The 25,273-nt window shown below is 41.7% G+C and overlaps 3 protein-coding genes across 9 annotated transcripts in view; 2 read left to right on the plus strand and 1 right to left on the minus strand.

Annotated features, from left to right (window-relative positions):
- LOC309714052 (disco-interacting protein 2 homolog C-like) overlaps positions 1-13,359 on the plus strand; it is a 79,139-nt gene extending 65,780 nt beyond the window's left edge. For all 6 annotated transcript variants that reach the window (XM_082546120.1, XM_082546119.1, XM_082546122.1 and 3 more), the window contains 7 exons: positions 1,432-1,602; positions 2,816-2,877; positions 2,963-3,020; positions 7,168-7,242; positions 7,495-7,669; positions 7,752-7,875; positions 9,538-13,359. In XM_082546120.1, the coding sequence (XP_082402246.1) occupies positions 1,432-1,602; positions 2,816-2,877; positions 2,963-3,020; positions 7,168-7,242; positions 7,495-7,669; positions 7,752-7,875; positions 9,538-9,790 (918 nt within the window). In that variant the 3' untranslated portion in view covers positions 9,791-13,359. The remainder of the gene's footprint in view (positions 1-1,431; positions 1,603-2,815; positions 2,878-2,962; positions 3,021-7,167; positions 7,243-7,494; positions 7,670-7,751; positions 7,876-9,537) is intronic.
- LOC309714057 (uncharacterized protein) overlaps positions 1-25,273 on the minus strand; it is a 256,151-nt gene that overhangs the window by 13,696 nt on the left and 217,182 nt on the right. The gene's annotated exons all lie outside the window — the stretch shown is intronic.
- Positions 16,851-25,273, plus strand: part of LOC309714065 (vasoactive intestinal polypeptide receptor 2-like) — a 54,909-nt gene continuing 46,486 nt past the window's right edge. For both annotated transcript variants that reach the window (XM_082546178.1, XM_082546179.1), the window contains exon 1: positions 16,851-17,394. In XM_082546178.1, coding sequence (XP_082402304.1) covers positions 17,338-17,394 — 57 coding nt within the window. In that variant the 5' untranslated portion in view covers positions 16,851-17,337. The remainder of the gene's footprint in view (positions 17,395-25,273) is intronic.

Consider the following 25,273-nt stretch of genomic DNA (forward strand, 5'->3'; position numbering starts at 1 on the left):
GCCAGACTCACTGTAAATGTTTCATGCAGCTTGCCTGCCTCTTCCACAGTGCTGCAGGCACTGTGAAGTTCTTGTTGAGTAGAGTAACTACTCCGAGCCTGCAGGTGGATCTGCTTGGAGGAGTCAAAAATAAAAAATGAAGACTAAGAAAACACAGCTTGCTTGGTTTTAACAGGAACCATGAAAATAGAAATATGACCGTCGGTATTTACTGAGCTTCCCTAAAAAATCGTATTTGTTTTTAGTACTTGTGGCTTATAGCAAGACAGGTTCAAACCTCTAAGCTGGCCTGTGTGGAGTTGAATGTGCTGCGTGGGTTCCCTCTGGCTACTCGGGCTTCCTCCCACAGTTCAAAGACATACATGTTAGGTTAGTTGAGTCCATACTGGCCAGAGGTGCGAACGCAGAGTAGTTAAAGCACCTTAGAGAAGATAATAAAGTGCTGTGTGAAAAGGTGAGTGTGGGTTGGAGTGTAAATTGCTTTGAGTGGTCGATCCCCTACAGTTCAAAGCCTGCTCTGTAAAACATGGCCTTCTAATAGATATATATGTTTTTCTTTGGTCCATACAGATGTCAGGACCGTGTTTTTCCCAAAGTTAGACTCAGTCAGTGAGAACATGTACAAATATGTTATCTTGCAAAAGAAGGCACACCAACCAAGTTCCTCTAGTTGTTGCTCTGTTTATCAGCCTCTGTGAGTTTGTTGTGTCAGCATGTAAACAAGCTCCCCACCTGCTGCGAGTACTGGTTAACGTGGATCTTGACGTTTTACCAAATCTCCAGAGCAGAACTGTTGTCTTGTGCTCTCAAAGATGTTTGAGTTGTCTGAATGTGGTCACAGTGGCTAAACCTTCAAAATAAGACGACGGAACAGTAAAGTGACACAGCTGATAAACCCACAGCCTCCATGTGAGTGAGCAGACAGCAGCTCCACCAAGTCTGACACTGCTTAGCTCACTTCCCTCACGCTCTCCTCTGCTCAGCGGTAATAAACTCTGTCTCCATCTGCTCAGCCCGAGGACACATCTGAAAGCTGGAGTTACAGACACCGACGCCTCTGATTGGTCACGGATAGAAGCCACAGAGTTAATTTTAGTGACTATCTGTCTTTAAGTTTCCATGGAGACTGAGCGTTAAACGCTGAGAGAAAAGCAGAAACAAAGCACTTTTTTCTTGTCTCCTTTACAGCTACAGATGAAGCAAACTTTATACTTTTGTACTTTTTTATTTTTAGTCACAGTTTTTCTTTTTTATGTAACACCTACACAAGAAGGGATTTGAGCGTCGTATTATTCTGGTGAACTAAGTAGGTTAAAGAGGCAGAAAGTCAGAAGAAAAACTTTATATTTGAAAGGGTTTTTCTCTCATTCCAGCAGTCCACAGCTGGACTCTCTGGGATTAGATATAATTTTCCTTTCGTCTCTTTCGCAGGCTCGGGGTCTGGATCTGTCCCGGGTTCGAGCCTGTGTAGTGGTGGCAGAGGAGAGGCCCAGGATGGCGCTCACACTCTCTTTCTCTAAGCTCTTCAAAGACCTCGGCCTTCACCCGCGCTCTGTCAGCACAGCCTTCGGCTGCAGAGTCAACCTGGCCATTTGCCTGCAGGTAAAAAGCAAACCAGCTGCTCCTGCAGACTATTCTGTACGTGCAGTTATCACAAAAACTTGGTAGAGTTCAGATGGAGCTTTGCACTCAACGGTTTTATCCTTCTAAGTATTCTGCAGCTTAAATTCTTTGAATTTTTATCAGTGGGTTAGGGATGTTCCTGCTCACTGATTTCTAGTCCCTAAGTAGGAAAACTTGGACAAGGTTAAACTTTGTCTAAAGAAATACTTGAAACTGTTAATCAGATGGTTTGACAATAAAAATTATATTTTCTAAGCCACTGAAAGCTGTTACATTGCACATACGCAGTGTCAGGTTAGATTACCAAATGCACCGAGGATGAGCAATGCACACAAGTGGCCGTATTTCTGATTTGCATGGAAATCGTGCAGATTTATTATCCCCAAAGTCGGTCTGTCTTAAGGTGGAGCCGAGGTTTATACAGACTGTGGTTAATGGATATCAATTGTAAGACTTCCTCCTACGTGCACTGGTAATTGCTTATCAGGAGATCTTCAGACAGACTACCTTATAGTAAGAAATCATAAAACAAAAGCCCAATCATGACAAACTTACTTTGTGAAAGTCGCCAGGAAGTCGTCCAAACTAGCGCTCCCATCGTCATTGTTTGGGAGCTTTCCTCATGATATCCTTGCATGTGAAAGCAAAATTAAATTGAAAACTTGTAATAATAAATCAGTAGATTTAACCCAGTTAGTGACCTAATCTTCCTCATCTTTAGAGTTTCCTTTTGAAATGTCCTGGATTTGCTTCCTCTGTATATTCGCATAAAGGAATCTGTTTGTACCTCCTTTCCTGTGCCTCCCCCTCCCTCCTCTTGTGTCGGCACCGAACCCTTTGTTTTGGCACCACAGTGGCTCATGTGTAGTGCTGTTGTCTGACCCAGGAGGCTCCTGGTTTTAAGCCCAGGTCAGGGCTGGGCTCTTCTGTTGGACTTCAACAGGTTTCCTGAATCCTGCGACTATTAATAATCCTCATATGAGGATCAGTTAAACGTAGAGAGCAAATATCACTGCAATATCCCACTTAGCTTCACTTCTTCTTAGCTTCTTAAACCAAAAATAGTATTTTTTTAGCTGCTTCTCTCCCGTTTAAGTTGTTCACCCACTGTACAGTCAGCTCATCGCTCCAGTGAAACGCTGTCGGAGAGTTTGGGAAACTAAATCTTTCTGATCACTGTGATTGGCTGCAGGGCACTTCAGGGCCGGACCCCACTACTGTGTATGTAGACATGAGAGCGCTGCGTCACGACAGGTACGGTAACCTGTCAGTAAGTCCCGTCAGCCGTCTTCCTCTCGCTTTACTGCAAAAGGTTTTGACGATAACACATTTGTTCCAGGGTTCGATTAGTGGAGAGAGGTTCTCCTCACAGTCTCCCCTTGATGGAGTCTGGCAAGGTGAGTGCATTAATATTTATACATTAAAATTTGCATGTAGTTTCAAATCAAATCAAAGCATCCAATCAGCATAGTGCTAAGAAGTACAAGAGGTTTCATTAAACCCCACAGAAGTTCAAGTTCCACATGAGAGGCGATTCATGAAATTTTAGGTGAAACATGAACCGACACTGAGCAGCTGACAGCAAATTACCAAAGACACGCCGGGATGAAGATGTAATTTTAATGGCAGCACGTTCCAGGACTATTCTCTGCTTTTCACTGCGTGTCCTCCCACATTCAGTGAGTCAAAACAGACAGCAGGTTTGAGTCGATGACGAGCCTTCAAATGTTCATCCTCCCTTTCTGTCGGTGGGCATGTGGGAGGAGAGAGACGACTATTAGATAGCTGTCAAACATGCGTGCTTGTCCATTAGTGCAACTGCAGAGCTGCCCGACCCGAAAAGTTTTACAAGTTTTAGATTAGGATTCATGTGGATGTGAGGAGGAAGCCTTAAACGTACCCTAGAAAACCCTGTAACGTATCAGACCATTTTTATTTGCGATGTCTGAGCCTTTTCCAAATCTCTGCCTCAAAAGACAATTGAAAGATTTCTTTGTGGAGGCCTCTGGGTGAATTTTATGCCAAAATCTAAAGGATGCGATGCTTACGCTCAGTGCCTCTCAGTTCATGCGCGGTTCGAGCTCACAGTTGGAACTTTGCCACTTCTACAGCCTTCAGAGTGACTTTGAGCCCCAACAAAGTCTAAAACAGACAATTATAAAAACGTGTCACCCATCATAGAGTTGAAGTAGCCACAGAGACCAAACCCCCTTTTTTTATAGCAGGCTGTGCGCATGAGGTTAGAGATTGAGTAACTTTTTGAGCCAGTCCTCTAACGTTAGAGGAACTGTAATTTTTTTTAACTTCCATGTTCATTTTTCAGTCTCTAGAAACTCTTACTTAGCTCAGCAAAGCTGCTGTTTAGTCACTTTTTACGTGTAGCAGGAAATAAAAAGGGTGTCTTGTAATGATGGCTATATTATTTAAATAAAAAGGTTTTGACTCTCACATGTGTTACCATGACAATGTATACCATTTATTATATAGGAAACTATTTACTTCTTGATGTACAAATAACTGTGACAAAATGCAAAAAAATAAAGACATTGCAGCTACTCATGTGCACCTGGCAGATGGCAAAGGAAGAAAAAATCATAACCTTTGGTAAACGGCTCGCCCACATTTAGTAGCTGCAGACCAGTGAAACCAGGTTATTTTTAGAGTACATTTAAAAACAGCAAATGCTGAACAGCGTGTTATTTGAAGCTTATTTCTTTGCATTTGTCTTTCCATGTATCAGTGAAAGGACAGCTGCTGAGCAGCCTTTTTGGCTTTTGCTGCGGCAGAAATATGAAACTCACACTAGGATATTTAGTGAGGTTTAAACAGTGATTTCTAATGCTGTAATTAGAAGAAACATCAGTGGTACAAATGTTTAGCAGACTAATAAAATTAGTTTGGTTTAAGTCAGTTTATGTGGTGAAAAAAGCTCAACATGCCACGTCATGTTTCAAATCACCGTGAGCTTTGCAGAGTCGGTGAGGGTCAAGTGTTTGGGACAGTGCCATAACATTTCTAATAAAGAAGGCAGAGGGCACCTGACTTTAAACAGAAACCTATGGAACCGTGCTCATTTTCACTTATTCATTGTTGCTTATTATTTGTGTTTTACGGTGCTGCATTATTTCTCTTTACATCTGTTTATGGTTTGGCACAAAGGGAGTAACATCGATTACTGACTCCAGACTTCATACAGCTTGTAACATCATGCTCCTCTATAACTCACTCCTGCTTCTGCCCCTGAAAAACATAGATCGTATGTATGTCGCAGATTTCTTGGTGTTTTAAGAGCAGGTGTGACATGCCTGACCTACAGCGATACACAGAAAACCAAGAAAACCCAACAGTCAGATGAGCAAACACTTTGGCAACAGTGGGAAGGAAGAAGTCTCTTTTAACAGGAAGAAACTGGGACTGGTTGGGGATGGAAGACACGTTGTGCAAAACACATGTTGTGGAAGAGAGACGACTCCAAACTGGAATTTCTTTAAAATCAGAGGAGTTGCCACTGGTGGCCATTGGAAAAGGTAACAAAGTTGTTGCCCATGACCTCTGGAAAAAGGTTAGCCTTTCTCATATGTAGGACAGAGCAGGAAATCTCCAGCCTCAGATGTGTCGTGACTACTGGAAATACTCTGGTTTAGCAGAGAGAGATGCCTGGAATGAACCTGCAGAGGGCAGGACACATGGCACCTGCTCACTGTGAATTCAGAGGACTATCATTTGTGTTTTTTCTCATATGGGCTCAGTCAGACTTAACACAAACGTTTAAACTGTTGAAATGAAAGCTTTCATTTCAGATCTGTCAGATATTTGTGATTTTAGATAAAGAACCTTTCAATATGTTCTAGAAGAGTTCAAGGCTGCAGCATCTGTGTGAAAGTGGCTTTAAAGTGATTGGAATGAGCTTGATGCTTTTAAAGGAATGAAATGAAAGTGGCGCTCTGGCACTAAGGACGGGTTTTTGGTCCATGCCGCCCCCTTCTCACTCTCTGGCGTGTTTACTCAGCTCTGTCAGCCTGATAAAGACATCAAACCTCCCTAAAAAGCTTTTAAAACTGGTGTTGGCGTTGAAGGTCTAGTGATACGTTCCTGAATACAGAGCTGTACTACAGCAACTCGGATCTGCAGAGATACTGATGGCTGAGCAGCACTTACTTCAGTTTCATTACTGAGCTCTGAGCAGTGAGACCAGCAGGAGGACTGACAGCAGTGCAAAATGTCTAAATATTAAGAGGCAGCATGTCTGAGGGATTTGATTGATTGACATGTTGAAGCTCTGAAACTAAGACTAAGCATACAGAGTCCAGTGTTAAGATGTTGATGTTAAATTAAAGCTGCCAAAAAAAACTGTCTTCGGTTGAGACAGAAGATTCTAGATTTCTGTTATTTCCATCTTCAGCTCATTTATATTTGGTGGTTTGTCTCCTGTGGGAGCTGCAGCGAGGGCTCAGTGGAGAACAGAGAGAGATGTGGGATGGAGGTGGTTCCACAGCAGCTCGCAGATGCACAGAAACTGTTCGTAGGCTGAAGCAGTTTAAAAAAGGCACCGAGAATTGTACTTTACAATTGGAAGAAGAGTGTCAGCTGACAAAACAACTGCTGTGGGCTACCACTGAGATCAGCTAACACCATGATCAGTCTGTTAAAACCTTTAGTTTCTTTATTCATTCAGGATATCTCAAGACCAGAACCTCGGAAACCAGCAGTCCACAGAGAAAGACTTTTCTTGGTTAAATACCAAGACAGGGGTTTCTGAGTCTGTCTTCATTTTGATCAAAAGTTGTGAATTTGAACATTTTTCATGAGTTTCTAACCTTGGATGCCTCCTAGACCTAAAATTTTACAAATGAAGAGTAGCAGCTTTGTGGCCACTTACTTAAGACACAATGTGACATTGACAGAACGCTTTGAAGCTAACATAGTCCTCAAATGCCTTTCAGCTCTTAGATTTAACAAACTGTGCTTGGTTTGATGTTTTAAAGCTCGCTGAAGCTCGTGCTTTTAGCACATGAAGTTTCCTAAACTCTCCACTGTCCCGATCTGTCCTGAAAGCAAACTGATGGATCTTTTCTTGGAGCTCGCCGAGTCGTTCATGTCTTCTTCCCCCACGTTGACACACAAAGAGAGGACGTCATGATTCAGGGCTGGTCATCGATCGGCACGCTGTTGTTTTTGACTCACTGCATGTGGGAGGAGGAGAGAAAACTAATGATTGCTTTCCACTCAGTCCATCGCTTCTTTTATCGCTTCACTGACACGATGTTCGTTGTGTACGTGCAAAAACATCGGAGGACTTGTGCTCGGTAAACATAATAAATGGCTGTTATTTGAAGTGCATTCACATCCGTTTATAAGGTTGTTTTATGTATTTTATGTCCGAGCAGCTTTAACAGGCGATGGTGTGAACCGACAGTGAAATGTAAAGTGTTTTTAACATAAACAGCTGCTTCTATTTGTGGGGCTGTATTCCTGCATGAGTCAGAGTGAAGCAGGAAGCAGGGAGATTGTTTTGATTCTTTATTTTTACATCTTATTTTTCAGATCCTGCCCGGAGTTCGTATCATCATCGCCAATCCGGAGACCAAAGGACCGCTTGGAGACTCACATCTCGGAGAGGTCGACAGACACGACCCGTTTCTTTCTTTTCTGATTGTCTTCTTTTTCTTCTTCCTGTTCTTTCTTTGTTTTTGGCATTTTTGGGGCAAAATTGTTGAGCTCCTAACTCAACCTAAGAATTTATGAGCAAGAGTCCTGTGATTTATTCCATCGCTAGGCGTTCAAAGTGTGATTGGTTTATTAAAAATATATATTTTTACCGACCAAAGAGTAAACTCAACACAGCTAATCGTAAATTTTACTGGTATGCAGATCTGGGTTCACAGCGCTCATAACGGCAGCGGTTACTACAGCGGTTACGGTGAGGAGGTTCTTCAGTCCGACCACTTCAACTCCAGACTCAGCTTCGGAGACACTCAGACCGTCTGGGCCAGGACGGGCTACCTGGGCTTCCTCCGCCGCACCGAGCTCACGGACGCCAACGGAGGTTGTTTGTCTCGCTGTGTGCAACGTGTCATCGCCCTCGTCGCACCGTGACTAACTGTGTGTCTTTGCGTCTGCTTGAACAGAGCGACACGATGCTCTGTTCGTGGTGGGAGCTCTGGAGGAGGCCATGGAGCTGAGAGGGATGAGGTACCACCCCATCGACATCGAGACCTCCGTCATCCGCGCACACAAGAGCATCGTGGAGTGGTACGTGTAACAACAGCAGCAAAGTCTTTGAAGGATATTAAACGACCACAAATAGCATGTAACAGAGGACGATAGTTCACTGAGACAAGCAGTGAATAATGTCAATGATTCACACAGTGCTCAGTCGATCGCATTGTAATGTTACAGGTAGAGTAAAGATGGGAAACCATCATCAACAAATCCATATTCAAGAGTTTAGTCCTCAACAATCACCAGAGCATCACTGAACAATAGCTGCTTGTTTGTGAGATGTGTTTCTACCAGTGTGTAAGAGAAGAAGCTGCAAGAGGAAAATCTCATTAGCAGTAATCAAGCTACTTTAATCAGATCCAATATCCTGCAGTTTAGATACAACTAAAAGAGACCTGCAGTAAACTTTAAGGTGAGTCAAACCATGACAGTTCTGCCTCTGAACTAAGTGTCATTTAAAATGCATGCTGTTGATGAAATGTTCATTTTTCATTTGCAAACAAAACTTTTATCTTTTTTTGTTCCTGAACCAACACAATCGGGCACGCGAATGCCGCCAAATGTGAGCTGAGAGATATATGACAGATCAGATGTTATCTGTCCGTCCACTGAGCTCCTCGTCCCATAGATGGCAGCGCTCCTCGTTCTGCTCTGCAGCCTTAGTGAGCTCGTCGTAGAGACGCATACACCGGTTTTCCAGTCATGCTGCAGGTCGTGGTTAGAGCGACCTAAGAGCAGGCTTTCAGAGCAGAGCAGAGACTGTCGTCAGCAGCTGCTGTCCATGATGGAGGAGCTGGAGTCAGTCCAGCTTCAGGATAAAAAGGTTTAACTCCAGTCTGGTCCCTACACCCTTCCCACCCAGTGGCTCCTCCTCCTCAGTCTTGCGGCTGCTGAAGGGTTTCCTAATGAAGGCGTGGATTAGAGTCTGTTGTGGACACAAACATCTCCAGACATCACGAACGAGTGATTACTAGTTATTCCAGGTTTACTTTTTAAAGCTTGAGCTTTAGTCGTTGCCCTGCGCCTCGCTCTTGGCTTATTGCTTTTATTACTTCTTGGCCTTTGTTATTGACATTTAAAGCAGCAAAATAGAAACTAAAATCAGTTCTGAATCTGTTTTTGAAAACATGAGCATTAATGTGCCATGAAAGGCACTGGATTTTGTTTATTACTGTAGTTATGTGTAGTTGTGTGTTGGACACACAGTGCTGTGCATCGGTGCAGAGTCAGTGCAGGCTTTGTGGCTCACTTCTACTGAAAGTTTTTGGTTTGGGCGTTCCAGGCGAGCAAGCAAAAGGAGTGAAAGTTACAGGATGAGGGTTTAGAGGCTGGATTGGAACTGAGTTTGAGTCTCGGGTTTACCACAACAGGATAACATGAGAAAACTGTGCTAGCTGATTAGCACAGGCCAAGCTCTCTTTGTCTTTACGCTGATACTTATTAGCTGCTGAAGCTCCACCAGCTTGTTGTTGTGGAGTTTTTCTTCCCTCAAGTGGCTGAAAAGGGAATGAAAGGAAAATTCTGTTTCGTTCAGCCTGTTTGTTTTTCAGTCATGTGATTCTCTGTAGAGCTCCAGAAAAATGAGGCGTGGCACGTGGCCTTATTTACACACAGCATTTCTACTTTAATGCAGCTTTGAATTGAGAAACCACTCCAGATGTTACACTTCCTGCACGTCTCTGTCTCCATCAGTGCGGTCTTCCCCTGGACCAACCTGTTGGTGGTGGTGGTGGAGCTGGAGGGCTCTGAGCAGGAAGCCCTGGACCTTGTTCCCATGGTGACAAAGGCGGTGCTGGAAGAGCACTACCTGATCGTGGGCGTGGTCGTGGTGACGGACATCGGCGTCATCCCCATCAACTCCCGCGGCGAGAAACAGCGCATGCACCTCCGCGACGGCTTCTTACAAGACCAGCTAGACCCCATCTACGTGGCCTACAACATGTAGCCTGAGTGTGTGTGCGCGTGTGTGTCTGTGTGTGTTTAAGAGAGAGCGAGCATGCGTTTGTATGCTGTGCATTTCGCCGTTGTTGTTCATTTATTTCCCAGAATCAAGATGTACTGTATTTTTGAACCTGCATATGGTGTGGTCTTAAGTCGTCTGTTTTCTTTCTAGTCGTGTTGTGCTGGTTGATTGATTGATCGGTTGGTTGCTCAGTGGTGTTGCGACCATTTTTACACCCCCGCTTGACCTCGTGACCGTTACCAGGAGCTCGTCACTGTAGAAAGCCTTAGGGGAACACTGTGTAGGGGGCGCCGGCTCCCACCGTCACACCGCGTGTCGTTTTAGGAGGTAAACGTAGAGCGAGAGAAGTACTAGAGCCTGTACCTGTCATCATGTTTTACCGGTTGAATTAAAAAAATCCTGGATTTGTGGTATTATTTCAAATTAGAGCAGGGGCAGCCAGATTATTGTAAAAATATAAATATTGTACATAGACATAATAATCTATATGGAGAGGTACTTAAAACACAATGAGGTGTAGTAGCCCCTTTATGCAGCTCTCTCCGCCCACACCCTCTGCGCGTGTGTGTGTGAAGACTGTGTGTGTGTGTGAGTCTCTGTGTTCATGTGTGCAACAGGGACATTTTATGTCGTTTCAATGTGAATCAAACACTGATTTTAAACAGATTTTTATCCTGAGACGATCAAAGAAGAGACATTTATGTGGAGACTGGAAACACACTGAAGACATCCAAAAAACTGAGAGAAATTCAGTGGCTGTGCGCGTTTCGGTGTCCAAAGTCTGAGAAAAAAATACACCGATTTATCTTTTTTGGATCTAGTTAAGAAAGATTTGCGTCTTTTTATCTTGTGACCTTTCTGGCTAAAAAGAAAATACCACAAATGCAATTTTAGCAGCTTTCTATAAAGTGTCTCATTTAAAGCAAACGTGCGGCAAATTTTGTAACATGCACATTAAACGTCTATGATCATCTTAGCTGTCAACCAGTCCTTCAGTTACCTTCCTGAATTACTTGCAGTCCCTATAGCACCCAAAGCATGTCAAGCAAAGTGCACTGTGTGAATATCAAAGAAATGTTGTTATTATTATCGTTATTTAAAGGGAGTTTAAGGGAAAACTGTGCATCATGTCAAAGACAACAGCATCAAGGTGTTGCTGCAGCAATTTTACATTTACTACCTTCTGACCAGCGGCCAGCAAGACTCAAAGGAAACATTCATTATCTGTAATATTATTATTATTATTATTATTATTTTCAAACTGACCAAATTTGTATGGGACACAAAAAATATGCCAAAACAAATAAACGAATAAATAAAATGTGAGATTTAATACAGCGAAAAGAAATTTTATGAAATTTTTAATTTTCAAAAAACTCAAAAATAAATTAGTAATATGCAGAAAAGCAAGACAAAGCATAGAAATGATAAATAAAGTGGAAAATTCTAACGGAAACGTAAATTAATTGAAGAATTCAAACAGAAATTGAATATGCAGGTGAATAAACATAGAAACAAGTTTATGACGATGTAATAAAGACGATAAAATTCAACCTTTTTATTAGGTTTAATCTCATATTAATTCATTTTTGAGATACTGTTTTATTTTTGACTTTGGCAGCTTTTGTCCTTCATATGTCCCATATGAACTGGCACACGATGGCTAATGACAGAAATTGGATGAACATAACAAAATATATATGATTTTGGCAGCTTTGGATGGAGACAGGTGTTTGTTTTTGAAGGTATCTTTGGTCCTCCATGTAAAGAAAATGGATAATTGTAAAAAATAATTGTGGCTCTCCATACATATGAACGGTTAAATGGATTGAAAAAAAATGTGCAGCATAAAATATCCTTCTCCTGACATTTATAATGAAATCCACACACGTCCTCGGGCCTTTTTTTAATGAACGAATGTGCAAACTTGGGAGACAATAATCACTCTCAATCACAAAGTAAACACTTCTCCGTCTTATTGCCAAAAAAGACGGGTGCACCCAATCATTAGTGCGGGTAATAAATCAAGTAGCTGCTTGCTGTCTGGGGAAGTAAATGCGGATGTAGCTGCAGTAACATCTGGAGTCTGTTGGGACGAAGGGAACTCCAGATAAAGTTTACATAGAAAAGCTCCTATTGTAGCAATAATCCCCCAGGGACGTTCTTTACCGCAGGGATTCAGCTGCTGCCTGTGTGCACTCTACACATATGGGATAATTATGTTTAATGATTGTTCCAGTATTATAATCTCCCAACTTTAAACATCAGACACACAGCTGTGTAACCTCTGTATGTCGTGGAATTCCCAAAGCTTTTTCAGGCCGGCTACATCACAGAAAACAAGAACGAAGTCTAAACAGACTTTTAGTGTTTTTTATTGAGTGTAAACTGAATGAACTGAGAGGAAACATGGATCTAATGTGTTTATGGCCAAACTGAAATGTTACTGTGTTGTTGTCTGTGTTAAAGTCGTCGCTCAAAGTACGATTACAAAATAACTCTGCCTCTGTACAACACCACAGTAGATCCTGCTGTAAATGTGATGCAGACGATATATGTTTAATATGAGCGTCCACCAGTGTTTGGCAGCAAGTGCAGAATTAATAATATATCAGACAACAAACATTTCCACAAGTTAACAGCTCAAAAAAGGAAAGTAAGGAGTCCCACAGCAGAGTGAAGAATCCCTGGCAGAGAACGTCCTCGGAGCTTTGGTACAACAGCTACCACCTGATGTGCACTGACTTAGACACTTCCTCATATGTACTGAGGGTATATAAGATTTAAAGACAGATAGTTTAATAACTCTATGAAAAGCTTTTAAAATAATCTATATCAGTTCACGCCGAGACTCTTGGCTAACTGTGACCTATGGAAGCGTTGAAACCTGCGAGACACTCCGCAGGTTGTATAAAAGGTTTTATTCAGAGCGTTGCCGTTGTTTAGAGGAAACAGTGAAGCGTCGTTTGTTTACATCCCCGTGGCTGAATCACGTGTGACATCATCTCATCGCTCTTCTTCTTTGTTTCACTTTGAGTTTTCTCATCAGTTTTCCTCCACGTGTTTATGAGCAGAAAACTTATTTTTATGCATATCAGAAGTTGCTTAGCGCTTGTTTGGATAACTTAGCAGTTTGGGTTTGTTAGTAGCAGCGTAGCGGTCATGTTTCAGTCCCTGGATGTGTGTGTGTGTGTGTGTGTGTGTGTGTGTGTGTGTGTGTGTGTGTGTGTGTGTGTGTGTGTGTGTGTGTGTGTGTGTGTGAGGTGGATAATGTAGATCAAGACGGAAACCCCATCAGAAACTCGGAGGACTCATCTCGGGGATTGATGGGAGGGAGACTGCATGGTGTGTGTGTGTGTCTGGGTGTGTGCGTGTTAGGTGTGTGTGTGTATATTGTATGTAAATAGTGTTGATTTTGTACGGTACAAGTGTGTGTGTGACTTGTTTTGTACACATGATAAAAAGATTAAATGACACTTTTATAAGAGCCTGCTACTGGCTCACCGTCACACTATACAGTGCAATAAAGTGCTTTGATTGGCTAAAACTCAGACTCGGGTTGTTATTATTTGTCTGTACAAACTCTTCACTCGTTAGTTAAAGAAAAAGCCAGATGTCTTACTTTCCTCACATCATCACACTATAACTAAAAGTCAGTTAAGCTTCAGCCTCTCCAGGAAACATAAACCATTAGCAGGTGGTGGGAGCAGACTTCTCTCTTCATCCCTCCCAGCTGATTTTTTTCAGGTTTGACTTTTTCATAATGTCTTTGTTACCGCTGGTAACACGAGGCACTACCTGCAGCCTGTTCAAGTAGCTCAGATGATCCAGCTCCTCCGGGATGGCCTCCAGCCTCGAGCGCGTGGAGGAGGCCGCAGCAGACGGGCTGTAGAAGGCCATCAGCCCGGTATCTGCCCCACCACAGCTGCCTGCTAATCTTTTCAGCTTAAACTCGGCTTCTGAAATGTGTGTTCGTCTTATTTGGATGGATGATGGGTTGTGATCTGTGTCGTTACAGTTCCGTATTTTAATTTTATTTCATTTTTAGTTTTTGTTTTCTATCAATTTCAAGTTCAGTTAGTTTCCAGAGTCTGTTGCACTTTAGTCTTTAGTGTCAGTGTTAGTTTTAGTCTTTATGATTACTGTTATGGGGGTCAAACTCATAAAGACTTAACCTAAACTCTAGCCACATTTTATTTCAGCTAGTTTAAGAAGTTCACAAAATTATTTATTTCTTTGTTCAATTTTATTGTAGTTAACTAAAATGTTTTTTTTTTCACTTCTAGTTTTAGTTTTTAGTTAACTGAAATAACCTTGTTTGGCTGGTGGGGCTGATTTTTGCTTCCTCCTCTTTAAGGTCATAAGTATCAGAAGCTTCCATCTATTAAAGGAAATGACTTCACCTGCTTGGCAGTTTGTTTACGCTGGTTTTCTTCCAGCCTGGCTCTGTCTCTCTCCTCCTGGAAGGTTGGTGCCTCTCAGCCACCCAGCTTGGTTTTCATTTGCTTTGCTTTGATTGTTTTGTAGTTATCGAGAAGCTTTTAGGTTAGCTCCTAGTTACCATTCCTTCAGTTTTTCTTTGAATGCCATTAAGAAGTTTTGAGTTAGTGAAAATTATCACTGTGTGGTTATACATGCTCTGTTATGTCTGAAATGAGCCGGGCATAACAGGGTAGATGTGGACAGATTGAGGACTTTGTGTTATTGTTGCCAGCTGCTATTTCTTGCAAATCTCTGAAGCTTTGGGCAGTTATGTCTGAAACTCACCTGGTTTCTGGAACAGGGCTCAGATTTCAGTGTGCGCGTACTTATTCTCTTTAAAACAAGTATGAGCATCAAAATAAAGGTTTTATCCAAGAAAAGAGACCGAAGGAAATATGAAAGTAATGCAGAAAAAACTACTGAAAAATAAACATTTTTGATACCAAGCCATGTATTCTGCAACTGTTTTGTTTGTTTGAAGACCCTGTGATCTTCACTGTCTTGAGGGAAAAAAATGTTGTCCTTCTTTCTCTCGTCTCCATCTTTCCCAGAGGTTTAGCAGATTTGGGTTTCTTGGCTCAGTCGCCAGCTTCCTCTTACTCACTCAGATTTTTAGCTGTAAACAGTATTTAAAGAAGAAAAACTTATGGACAAACAGAGTAGAACTTCAATATAAACCTGTTTCTAATTTCTGTCCTCTCGATCTGATCCAACATTGTAATCAGTGAAATCTTCTCTGAGGATTTAGAGTCAGAAATGACAAAATGATGTGTGGGGTCGACGACGGTGCTGATGGATGGGGTTTCCTCCCCTGTTCCTCCAGCACATTAAAGTCCATGCGAGGCTGAGTTGGTTTATTTTACCCTGTAAATAGTTGCACAAACAGTCAGTGGGAAAAAGCTCATTACTCCCAAAGGAAAACACATTTAGTGGATGCAGGTTTAACCTCCAAAGGCCTGAGAATTTAAAGGCACAGCTCACCACCAAAATCAGATTCACATATTTTTTTCCCCTGGACCATCCACCCATTTTCTGCTGCTTACACAGGTTTCAGACTTTCTCCAGCCACTTCCTCCAGCTCTTGATGGGACACCCATGAGCCCACCTGAGAGACATAATCTCTCCAGCTTGTCCTTGGTCTGCTTTAGGCTCTGCTCCTTATGGGATGTAAGGGAGGTGTCAGCATCCTAATCAGATCAATTGTTATTATAAAGTGCTGCGTTGCATTAAGAATGCTTTTCACGGGACAGTGTGGATGAAGAAGGATTAATGGGATTAAAAAAGTAAAAGCAGTTGTGAGACAGATGTTTATCTTCTAAAATTCAAAGGCAAACTGAAAGCATGTAATCCCTGATGTGAAAGACGACAGGCCTCATGCATTTGTCCTATGAGCAACTGATCTTCAGAAACTTTTTCCAGAGCGACACAATGGAGCACAAGTTAACGGTGGTCTTTGCTCGTTTAGAGAGAGTGCCTGTATGTATTTTTTCCTTTTAGACATTGCAAAAGTTTGTAAATGAAGCGACTGACGGAGCCCTCGGGTCAACAAGCATCCAGCTGGCAAACTAGCGTCACATTCTATTATTGTGTAAGATGATCGGTTTTTAGCGCCTTTAAAATGTTTCAAACTTATTCTGAAAATCATGATGCAAAGACGTCAGATTTCAATTTTAAAATTCTGTTAAAAGCCTTTGTCTTTAGTCTCGTCTTTCCTCGCGAGAAGATTCGTTTAAACTCATTTTTGCTCGATTGAGTCATTAAACGAAAACGAAATGTTGTCCTTAGTGGATCCATTTAAAGGAGCTGCTTTTTTTAGACATCTGTAAAATTAGTATGTTACATTACCATTCAGTTTGAGGGTTACAACAGAAAATTATATATTTATTGCTCACGGGGTATCAGATGGGATTATTTTAACAAACCATTAACATTTTGGCTGATAACTATTTTATTCTCCAGTAACTTTACTATATAAAGAGCTAAATCCTTCAAAGTTTCAGGAGTAATGCGTCATAATAAGAAGTGTTTGTGAACGAAAAATCAGCAATGTGGGATACTGTTTGTCCGTGATTTACACAGGGGGAACAAATTGTGGCAGGATCAGCCTGGTATTATTTGTATCCCACTATAACTTCGTTGTATAAAGAGATAACATCTCAAAAATGTCAGGAGTAGTTAGTCATTATAAGAAGTGTTTGTAAACTAAAAATCAACAATGTGGGATACTGTTTGTCCGTGATTTACACAGGGGGAACAAATTGTGGCAGGATCAGCCTGGTATTATTTGTATCCCACTATAACTTCGTTGTATAAAGAGATAACATCTCAAAAATGTCAGGAGTAGTTAGTCATTATAAGAAGTGTTTGCAAACTAAAAATCAACAATGTGGGATACTGTTTGTCCGTGACTTGGACAGTCCAGCGTGTGCTCCCGACGCAGGGGAAACAAATTCTGTTGGGGATACCTAGTTTGGCACAACACCTGTCGGCAGTGGTTTCCACATCCACAGGAGGTCGCTGTTCGCTTTCAATATCAACACTCACTAGAAAGCGCCTTCAGATTGTGGCTGCTTGTGCTCGCGTTGGTTCAGAGACAAGCGAGGGACGTGTGACGGGGACGCGCTTTGCTTTGAACATGAACTGGGAGTGAACTCGGACCACCGCCTCACTGGAACTCGGATCACAGGACTAAACACACCGGGTTTCGGTCCCAACCTGCAGCGGATTCCTGCCAGTTTGGACCCTTCCAGCTGCGACTTTAGTGCCTTTATTTTTCTGCACATCGGGATAAACATTTACCTCAAACTTGCTCTTCTTTGGAAGACTTAAAAGTAATTGTTTCCTGCACCAAAGTGAGCCCCGCTTGTGTGCGCTGAATGAACCTGTGCGTAAAAGCGCGTGCAGCAAAGCGCCTCGCTCTCGATCTAAAGACTGAGGTTTGGTCACTTCTCATAACATACGTGCTTCCTGCAGAGGATGACAGTCAGATGAGCGCAGAGCTGCTGTTCAGGTGGGTTTAACCCTCCGCTGCTGGATGAGATGCCACCATGTCCTTTACGCACCGACTCGCTCTGCGCCTTCTCATCTTCACCTTCATCCTCACGGTCAGTGCTTCGCCTATTATCATTATTAATGCTTATTTTTCTTCAAATATCAATTGAATCAAAATGCTTTTTATGTTTTTATGACTGATTTTATGGTCTTAAAATATTACCGAGTTACCCAGTTGGCGGTTTGACGTGTTTTATCCCGTCATTGTGTTGGAATATCCATTAACTAGACGCACAGTGAGTTCATAAAGTCTAATAATGTATTTATCACCCACAATAAAATGACTTCACTGTTGTTTGGAACAAGGCTGTGACACGTTGGGAGATACCAGTCGAGCTCTGGGCATTGATCCAGGTCTGGGCATTGGTTTATTGATTAATTTCACAGTAATGTGTAATTAAAAGCTTCCTCAGCGCTCAGACAAACAGTGATTTAAATGTATTAAGACTGAACTCATGTGAGACCAGCTTTCAGTCCTCGGGTAAAAGTGTGCGTAATTAACTTTCATTTTACTTCACAAAGCCATGAGCAGGAAACGAGTGGAAGGTAAGCAACAGGAGTTTGTTTGGCATTGATTAAATAGAGCAGGGAATCAATGGGTACAGCAGACTGACTCTAACAAACCACCCGCAGAGCTGCAGCACACTGGCATATAGACTAAAGTCCATTTCTGTCCTTACAGGGACCATGAATGACCTTTTTGATGTCTATAAAGGGCAAATATATATTTCAGAGCAATATTAGGTGCAGATTTGCACATATTTTTTCTTTAGATTTTAAGGTGACTGTTTGTATTCAACAAACTACAACAAGACAAGTTTTACTATTCGAGTTAATAAGCAGTTCATAGATTAATTATTTTTGTATCCGAGTGGTTGCTGGGTCAGCGTTTGGCACGATCTCTCTGTGCCAGATTTGGTTTCCTCTGGGTGCTTTGATTCTCTCCCACAGACCAAACACATGCTTGTTACAGTAGGTTAACTGGTGACTCTAAAATGTTTTATGTGTGGATATTAGAATCTCCAAAACCTGTTCAGGGTTTATGCCACTCATGGGCTGAGTAGTTAAGAAAATACTCTGACAATTTTCTTTTTTGTGCAGAAGTTAGCGCTGTCACCTCTCAATCTGGATATTTGAACAGGTCACTCTTAAAAATGAGATTTACATGTTTAAATGAGGGTGAAAACCTGTCATGGTGCAGGAAAATCTGAACTTGGGCGTACAATACAGTATACAATATTTGCAGCCATGACTTTCACTTTTTTGAAATCAGTAAAAAATAATTTTCATCTCTCGTGGAAAAGAACAGAATCTTCTCACTTCTTGATCCTCAGTCATGTATTTGGCACTCATTGCGCTTTAACTGCAGCTGATTAAACATCACACGATAAAGCAGCATTGTAACGTTTTCATTTGCAGGTTTCTCATTTGGCATTTTGTTTGACATAAATTATAGATTCACTTTATGGCTGCTGCTGCTTCTCCTGAGTTAATTTTTCATACTCATGCCTGAGTCACCCTCAGGCCTGTACATATAGACACTGAAGCCCAGGCCTCATTTATTAAAATGGGTCTTTGTGGGTTTGGATAAACCATCAGACACCTCAAGTGGATGATGTCCTTAAAAGTGTACGTCATTGAGGTGACATCAATGGTCCAAATGCACTCAAGTGAGAAACGGGATGATTTTTATTTTAAAGTGAGGGGAAAAAAAACTTTGTGTAAAAAAAATACTCAAGTGAAGAGAGACAGTCTTTTCATTTTATATGTATTTCTCCAGAACTAGATGAATGACATTTTATCTGATCAGCATTGCAGCTGTTTCGGCAAAGCTCACTGATGCAAACATTTATTTCCAACCTTTCAAATGTGTGTCTAAGTTTTGTTTTCTGCTTGCATTTATTCCCAGACTTTGGACGAGTCATGCATAGTCATGACTCAGTCTCTTCAGTCAGAGCCAAGAGAAAAGGCAGTGATGTTTTCATCATCCCTTCTATCTAACGCTGTTTCCTTCAGCGTTTCCAAAACTTCAAGTTGTGCGTTTTGCTTTTTGGGAATGAGCTGGTTCACAGATTGTGGTTTCAGAGCATTTGGCAAAAGAGAAACCTGACCGTAACAGTATTGTTTTGTAACGCTGATGTTGGTCAGCATCTGTGTCATCTTGCAACTCCTTTATAACTGAATGTAAATACAGGCAGCAAACTTCAAAGTTCAACTTTTAAACTGTTGTGGTTTCTGTCTGTTAGACACGAGGAAGGAGTTTCGGAAACAACGATGACACAGGTCTGCTGTGTGTGTTGAATGACTTCTGCTTCCTGTATTGATCAGTCTGGCTGCTCTGTGTGCAAAAAAAAAATGACAAGACTTTGGATGCAGGAGTTACTGCACACAACGTAATTTGCTGCTAACGTGTGAAAGCTGCAATTAAAAACATGCATTTGCAAACACAAAATCAGACATGTATCACATGGCAACTCTCACTGTGATGCATAAAGCTAAGCTGTGATAAACCCTTGTAATCGCCTCCTGTATTTGTACGTTTAACTGTCAGCGCTGCCTCGGGCGACTCTGCAGAGACAGTTGAACTGAAATCCTGCAGAGTGACGTCAGGAAATGGCACTCGTGTTTACGAACCACGCTTCTCTGTGAAGAAAGAGAGGTGTGTGTGTGTGTGTGTGTGTGTGTGTGTGTGTGTGTGTGTGTGTGTGTGTGTGTGTGTGTGTGTGTGTGTGTGTGTGTGTGTGTTGTGTGTGTGTGTGTGGTGGGGCCCTCTCAGCTCAAACTGTTGCAGAAGGAGTGAAAAGATCAGTGGCTTCTTCTGACCTTTGCAGACTACGGACAAGGTTAGCAGGGTTAGTTGATTAGCTGAAGCAGTGAGTTCTTTAAAAACTGCATCAGATGCATTTTTTTTTTTAAATGCAGAAATGTTAATGTGTGTGTATAAATAAATAAAACAAAATAAAATAAAAATGCTGCTTTTCCACCTGACCCTCAGTCCCAGCTTTGAAGTTGGTTTCTTAGCATTTATCTGGTGGTGAGATCTGCACTTTGTGCACTTTGTGGTTGCACTTTATGGCTTACACAATGAGGGTCATGTTCATCCTGCATTATTAAAGCAGTTTATAGCCCAGCAGCTGACATGGTGTTGCACAGCTCACTGTGTAAGACATGGACTGTTGCAGCGTAAAGTTTAAGAGGTTTTTAACCAGAATTTCATCATAATTATAATTTTGGATAAAGTTGTTGCTTTTTTCCATCCAGTTTTGCTTTAAAGTCCTAATTTTTGTCTTACTTTATAAATCATCAGCAGTTTAGTTTCACCCCTGCTCAACACTACTTCACTTACTGCAAGCCTGAGCTGTTTCATCGTAAACTGGCTTCCTTTGGCTGGTTTAACTGATGATGGGTAAACCAGATGATTAAAGCAGCATTAGAAAAAGTACAGCAGTTTTCTGTCTACTTTTACATTGTAATAATATTTGGCCGTCACAAATTCCATGGCACAACATTTGAGAAATCACAGCTCTCGCTCATGCAATGTAAATATGTACTTAAGGGCTCTAAAGTTCCTTTATGCTTATGTTTCTATTGTTCCAACAGCATATTCACATGGAAATATAGTCACTGAAGTGCAAAGACTGGTAAATGACATAAATATATCAATATAAAATGTCATATTCAAGTTTCTTTAGCCTTCTTATCCTCACTGCTTCCCCTGCAAGCCACTTTGCAACCTACCCCGGTCCTTGTCCATGTCTTGTTCCATAAGGGACTTTCAGACTCCTCCCTGTAAACACATGAAAGTGCCTGAAAGGGTAAGAATAAAGCTGTAGCTTCAAATATAAAATACTGCAAATGAGTCCAGAGCTGCGTAGTCAGTGGACTAAATAGACAGACCTTTTTAAAACATACCCCTGACCTTGATGTGTTTAAATGTTCAGACACTTGAGCTCAGGCTTCTGTTTCAGAGCCGACTCGGCTGCTTTTACCGTTCTCAGCGAGCTGAATGAGTCTGACGTGGTGGAGTCAGGTCAGAGGAGGAGGAGGTTTGGGATTACAGACTGGTGGAGAAAAAAAAGCGTTCTTTTGTTTAGTTTAATCCAGAACATTTTATCCCTTACCTCGTAATGGATCTGTGTGTCTCTGTGTGTATTTGTGTATATTAGTGCTTATTAGATGAAAGAGATTATGCTGTTTGTTTAGATGGCAATGGATTAAATAAGATTGTTTATCTTTTCCTTTTGCTTGTGTCTATTTATAGTTTGTTTGTTTTGAAAAGCAGGAAGTGAGAACAGGAAGGGCATAATCCAAATCTGTAGCCAAATTTCGAGTTGAAGAAAGCAGCACCTCCATCTGGAACATCGGGACTTTAAAACAATAGTAATGATGTCAATCTGAAACTGGAGGCCTGCACTGTGATGCAGCGTTTGAGGGCCTAAGTTATAAATTCAGGTTTAAAGCTGTTTTTTTGATTGTGATCAAGGTGGTTCACTTCTTACCTACATGCAAACTTCACCTGCAGGCCTAACGTGCTTGATCACCATGACTGTGCAGATGCATTCAGATAGTACATGAAGCCACTGAGGTACTGAAAAGACTCGTCTTTTAGTGTTTTTATGAGGCAACAAGATTTAGATCCACTGACAAACGATAAGATAAGCAGGGCTTGAATTTGCTTGGAGCCCACCTCCTCCTCCTCTTTAAGGCTCTGTGTGGATTTGCCCTGTTAGCTTGATTTTACTGAACAGCTGCAGTGTCACAGCAGCAGGATCCACATTAAGAAAGGGCCTGTGTACATTTTAAGCAGGCGGTAACTTCATTAATTATTTACGCCTTCTAATGTGTTCCTGTGAAGTCACGTAGCCTTATTAACCCAAATGCTTTCCCACATAGCGACGAGCCGAGCTGCTGCACACATTTGCAGCTTCCACAGCAGGTTGAGGATGATCCAGGCACCATCAGACACCGTCAGAAATACCATTTAAGAACAGATTGTTTCATCTAACGCAAGGATGTCAAAGTCAATTTCAATCGTGGGCCACATGCATGCACAGCTACTTTGAAAAGTCCACTTTCCACAGTATGTATCAGTTTTTCTACATGACAGAGAAATGCTGCTGTGGTAACTGAAATCTGTTGGCTCTCTGGACCCACGGTAAAAAAACTAAATGTCTTTACTTGATAGTGTAAAAACAGGAAGCTCTATTTGTCATATTATTGTTTATTTATTGCACAGTTACTTTGGTGTATGATAAATAGCCATGGGAGAGGTTTTCTAGCTGTAGGAAAACCCTCCTTCTCATTTGTCAGTGCCAGATTACACCCAGATTATAGTCTTATTGTCATGGTCCTGGGTCATTTTGACCCAGTGTTCTTAGTTTTCCTGTGGTTTTGTATTTTGTTCCTTATGTTCATTGGATTGTTTGGTTTGGTATTTGGATCCCCCCTGTGTCCATGCTGTTATTGTGGTGTTTGTTCTGGTACCGTGTTCCTGTCCTTTGTGTTCTGTGTTCTCCTCATCCCCTCGTGTATTCATCCTTGTTCTCTGCCTCTCTGTGCTCATCTTTGTGTACTGTGTTGTGTTCAAGGTCCACATCTTGGTGTCAGTATTTTCAGGTTCGTGTCCTCCCCGCTCTGTCACGAGTAATTGTCCTCAGCTGTGTTCCCCGTGTGTTCCCACTTCCCTCATTACCTTCTGTGTATTTATGTCAAAGTATCCCTTTGTTCCGTGTTGCGTCGTCCCTCTAGGTTGTGTGCATTTCCCGTGTCTTCCCAGCGCCTCAGCTTTAGTTGCTCCCAGTGTAGTTTTGTATGACTTCTTATCTTCCTGTTAATAAAGACCTGCCTTTGAGTTCATCCCTGTGTGTCTCGAGCCGTGCATTTGGGTCCTCTCTCGCTTTCACGCAGCCGCCCCATGACACTTATAGTCTTTGCCGAGCTGATTCTGGATCCTGGGCCTTATGTTTGACAGCCTGGCTCTAGAGAACCTCGATATTAAGAATAGCTTTAGTTTAGACAGGATCTAATGGCTGCTGTTTTTTCTTTTGCTTTGTTGCTCAGTTGTTTAATGTGACTCTGGCAGTAACTTCCACAGAGAGTTTAAAAGAGGGACGTAGTCTCCATCATGTCATTTGTTAGTTAAGTCTAAAGTATTAAACTTGGACCTGAGCGTTTCCAACTCATGGACGTGTAATTGATAGTTGATGATGAGCATTTCCTGGATGAGGTTTGCCATTCTAGGAGTCGGATATTTACTGTCTGACTCCTGGTATGAGGGAGAATGTAGGTTTAATGCACTTTACATCAGCTTTATGTAAACACAGTTTTTGAGCTTGTTTGCTTTTATTTTGATTAGATGGTGGAAAGAAGACAGGAAACTGGGAGATGCCCAGGGGCAAAACGTACAGTAAAAGGCCTTGAGGTAGACTTGAATATGGGCCTCTCCATTAGCCTTGTGGCATCTACTCAACCCAACGAACTATAGTGGCTCCCATTTTAACCCGATGTCCCAACCTTCTGCGTAACCTGAGAAATGTAACTGCATGTTGGGTCAATATCACAATGACTTGAATGCCGTGGACAGGTGTGGTGTAGGGGTAAAAGGAGTTTCTGGTTACTATATAAGTTAGGCTAGGTTACGTAGTTTGGTGGAAAAAGGCTAAATTTAGGCATTTAAATTTAATTTCAGACACATTATTCTGAAAATTCACCTGTTCAGCATTTCTTTGCACAACGATACTCAGCACAATCCACATTTAATGAAGACAAGTTGCGTGCAGTAAGGGTGAAGCCCCTTACTTCACTTAACAAGGACCGCCGCTCCTCTCACGTCCTTGTTTAGCACCTAATCATTCTGTAGCTGATTTCCTTTCCGTACTGGAATCGGCTCAAGTGATCGTTCATCTTATTTGATGCAGCTGTTGAGGCCTCTGTGCCTACATGTGTGGAAGTGTTGTTTGAAGTCTGAGTCTCTCCTTTGATGGGTCACTTAAAGACAGAAGGAAAGTGATGTTTGATTGGTGAGCATGATAGGTGGTATCATGGTCAGGTTTTTGGCTAAAGACATTTTAGTGTGTGTGTGTGTGTGTGTGTGTGTGTGTATAAACAGACTGACAGATCTGAAACACTGTGCAGAGTGACCATAAATCCAAGTGTAAACAGACCTCCCAACACACACGCACATTCGCGGTATATCAGTGAATCAAGTTGACACATGAACTTGTTCTGTTTGAGTGTTTTTCTTTGTTCATGTTGCCCTTTGTGTACAGTCTGTTTGAGTGTGTGTCCATGGCTACCATCAGCTGTACCAGCACACACACTCACACATATGAGGGTTTGACGGTGGCAGCAGGAAAATGTGGGTTATGGTTCTCATTCAGTAGCACTCGAGTCGGCACAGTCAGTACGAACGAGGTGAGGCTAATTAATGAGGTTCAGATTGAAATCTGTTTTCAAAGGCAGCTTCTGTGCAACTGAACCAAACTGCAACCAAATACTTTTCAAATATATAAATGTATTTCTAATTTGTAGTTAATATCATAACTGCTTAAATTTGTTATTTTTTTCTCGAAGGTTTAACTAAAATTGAACTTTCCCCTTACTATAAAAACCCTTATTGAGTCTTTTGATTTTAGTGTTACCTGGATGACTGAGTTGCAGTAGCAATACCTTCACTCAGCATCACCTCATGTTGCTTTAAACTACAAGGTAAAGACCCTACATACCTCCGACAGAGCCGGGCTCCAGAATGGGCAGCTATCTGCATTAACTGATTGGGGTCGATGGGGGAAAACAGGAAAAAAGACATGCTGTGGAAGAGAGCCAGAGATTAATAACAACTAATGGTTATATAGGGCTTTATAAGACAGCCTGATAATAATAAATTCCAATAGTTTAGCCTAGAAGTACTAAATGCATGCACTAGTTTTTCAG

This window comes from Aulonocara stuartgranti (genome assembly GCF_965226115.1).
Source record: "Aulonocara stuartgranti genome assembly, chromosome: 9".
NCBI lineage: Eukaryota > Metazoa > Chordata > Actinopteri > Cichliformes > Cichlidae > Aulonocara > Aulonocara stuartgranti.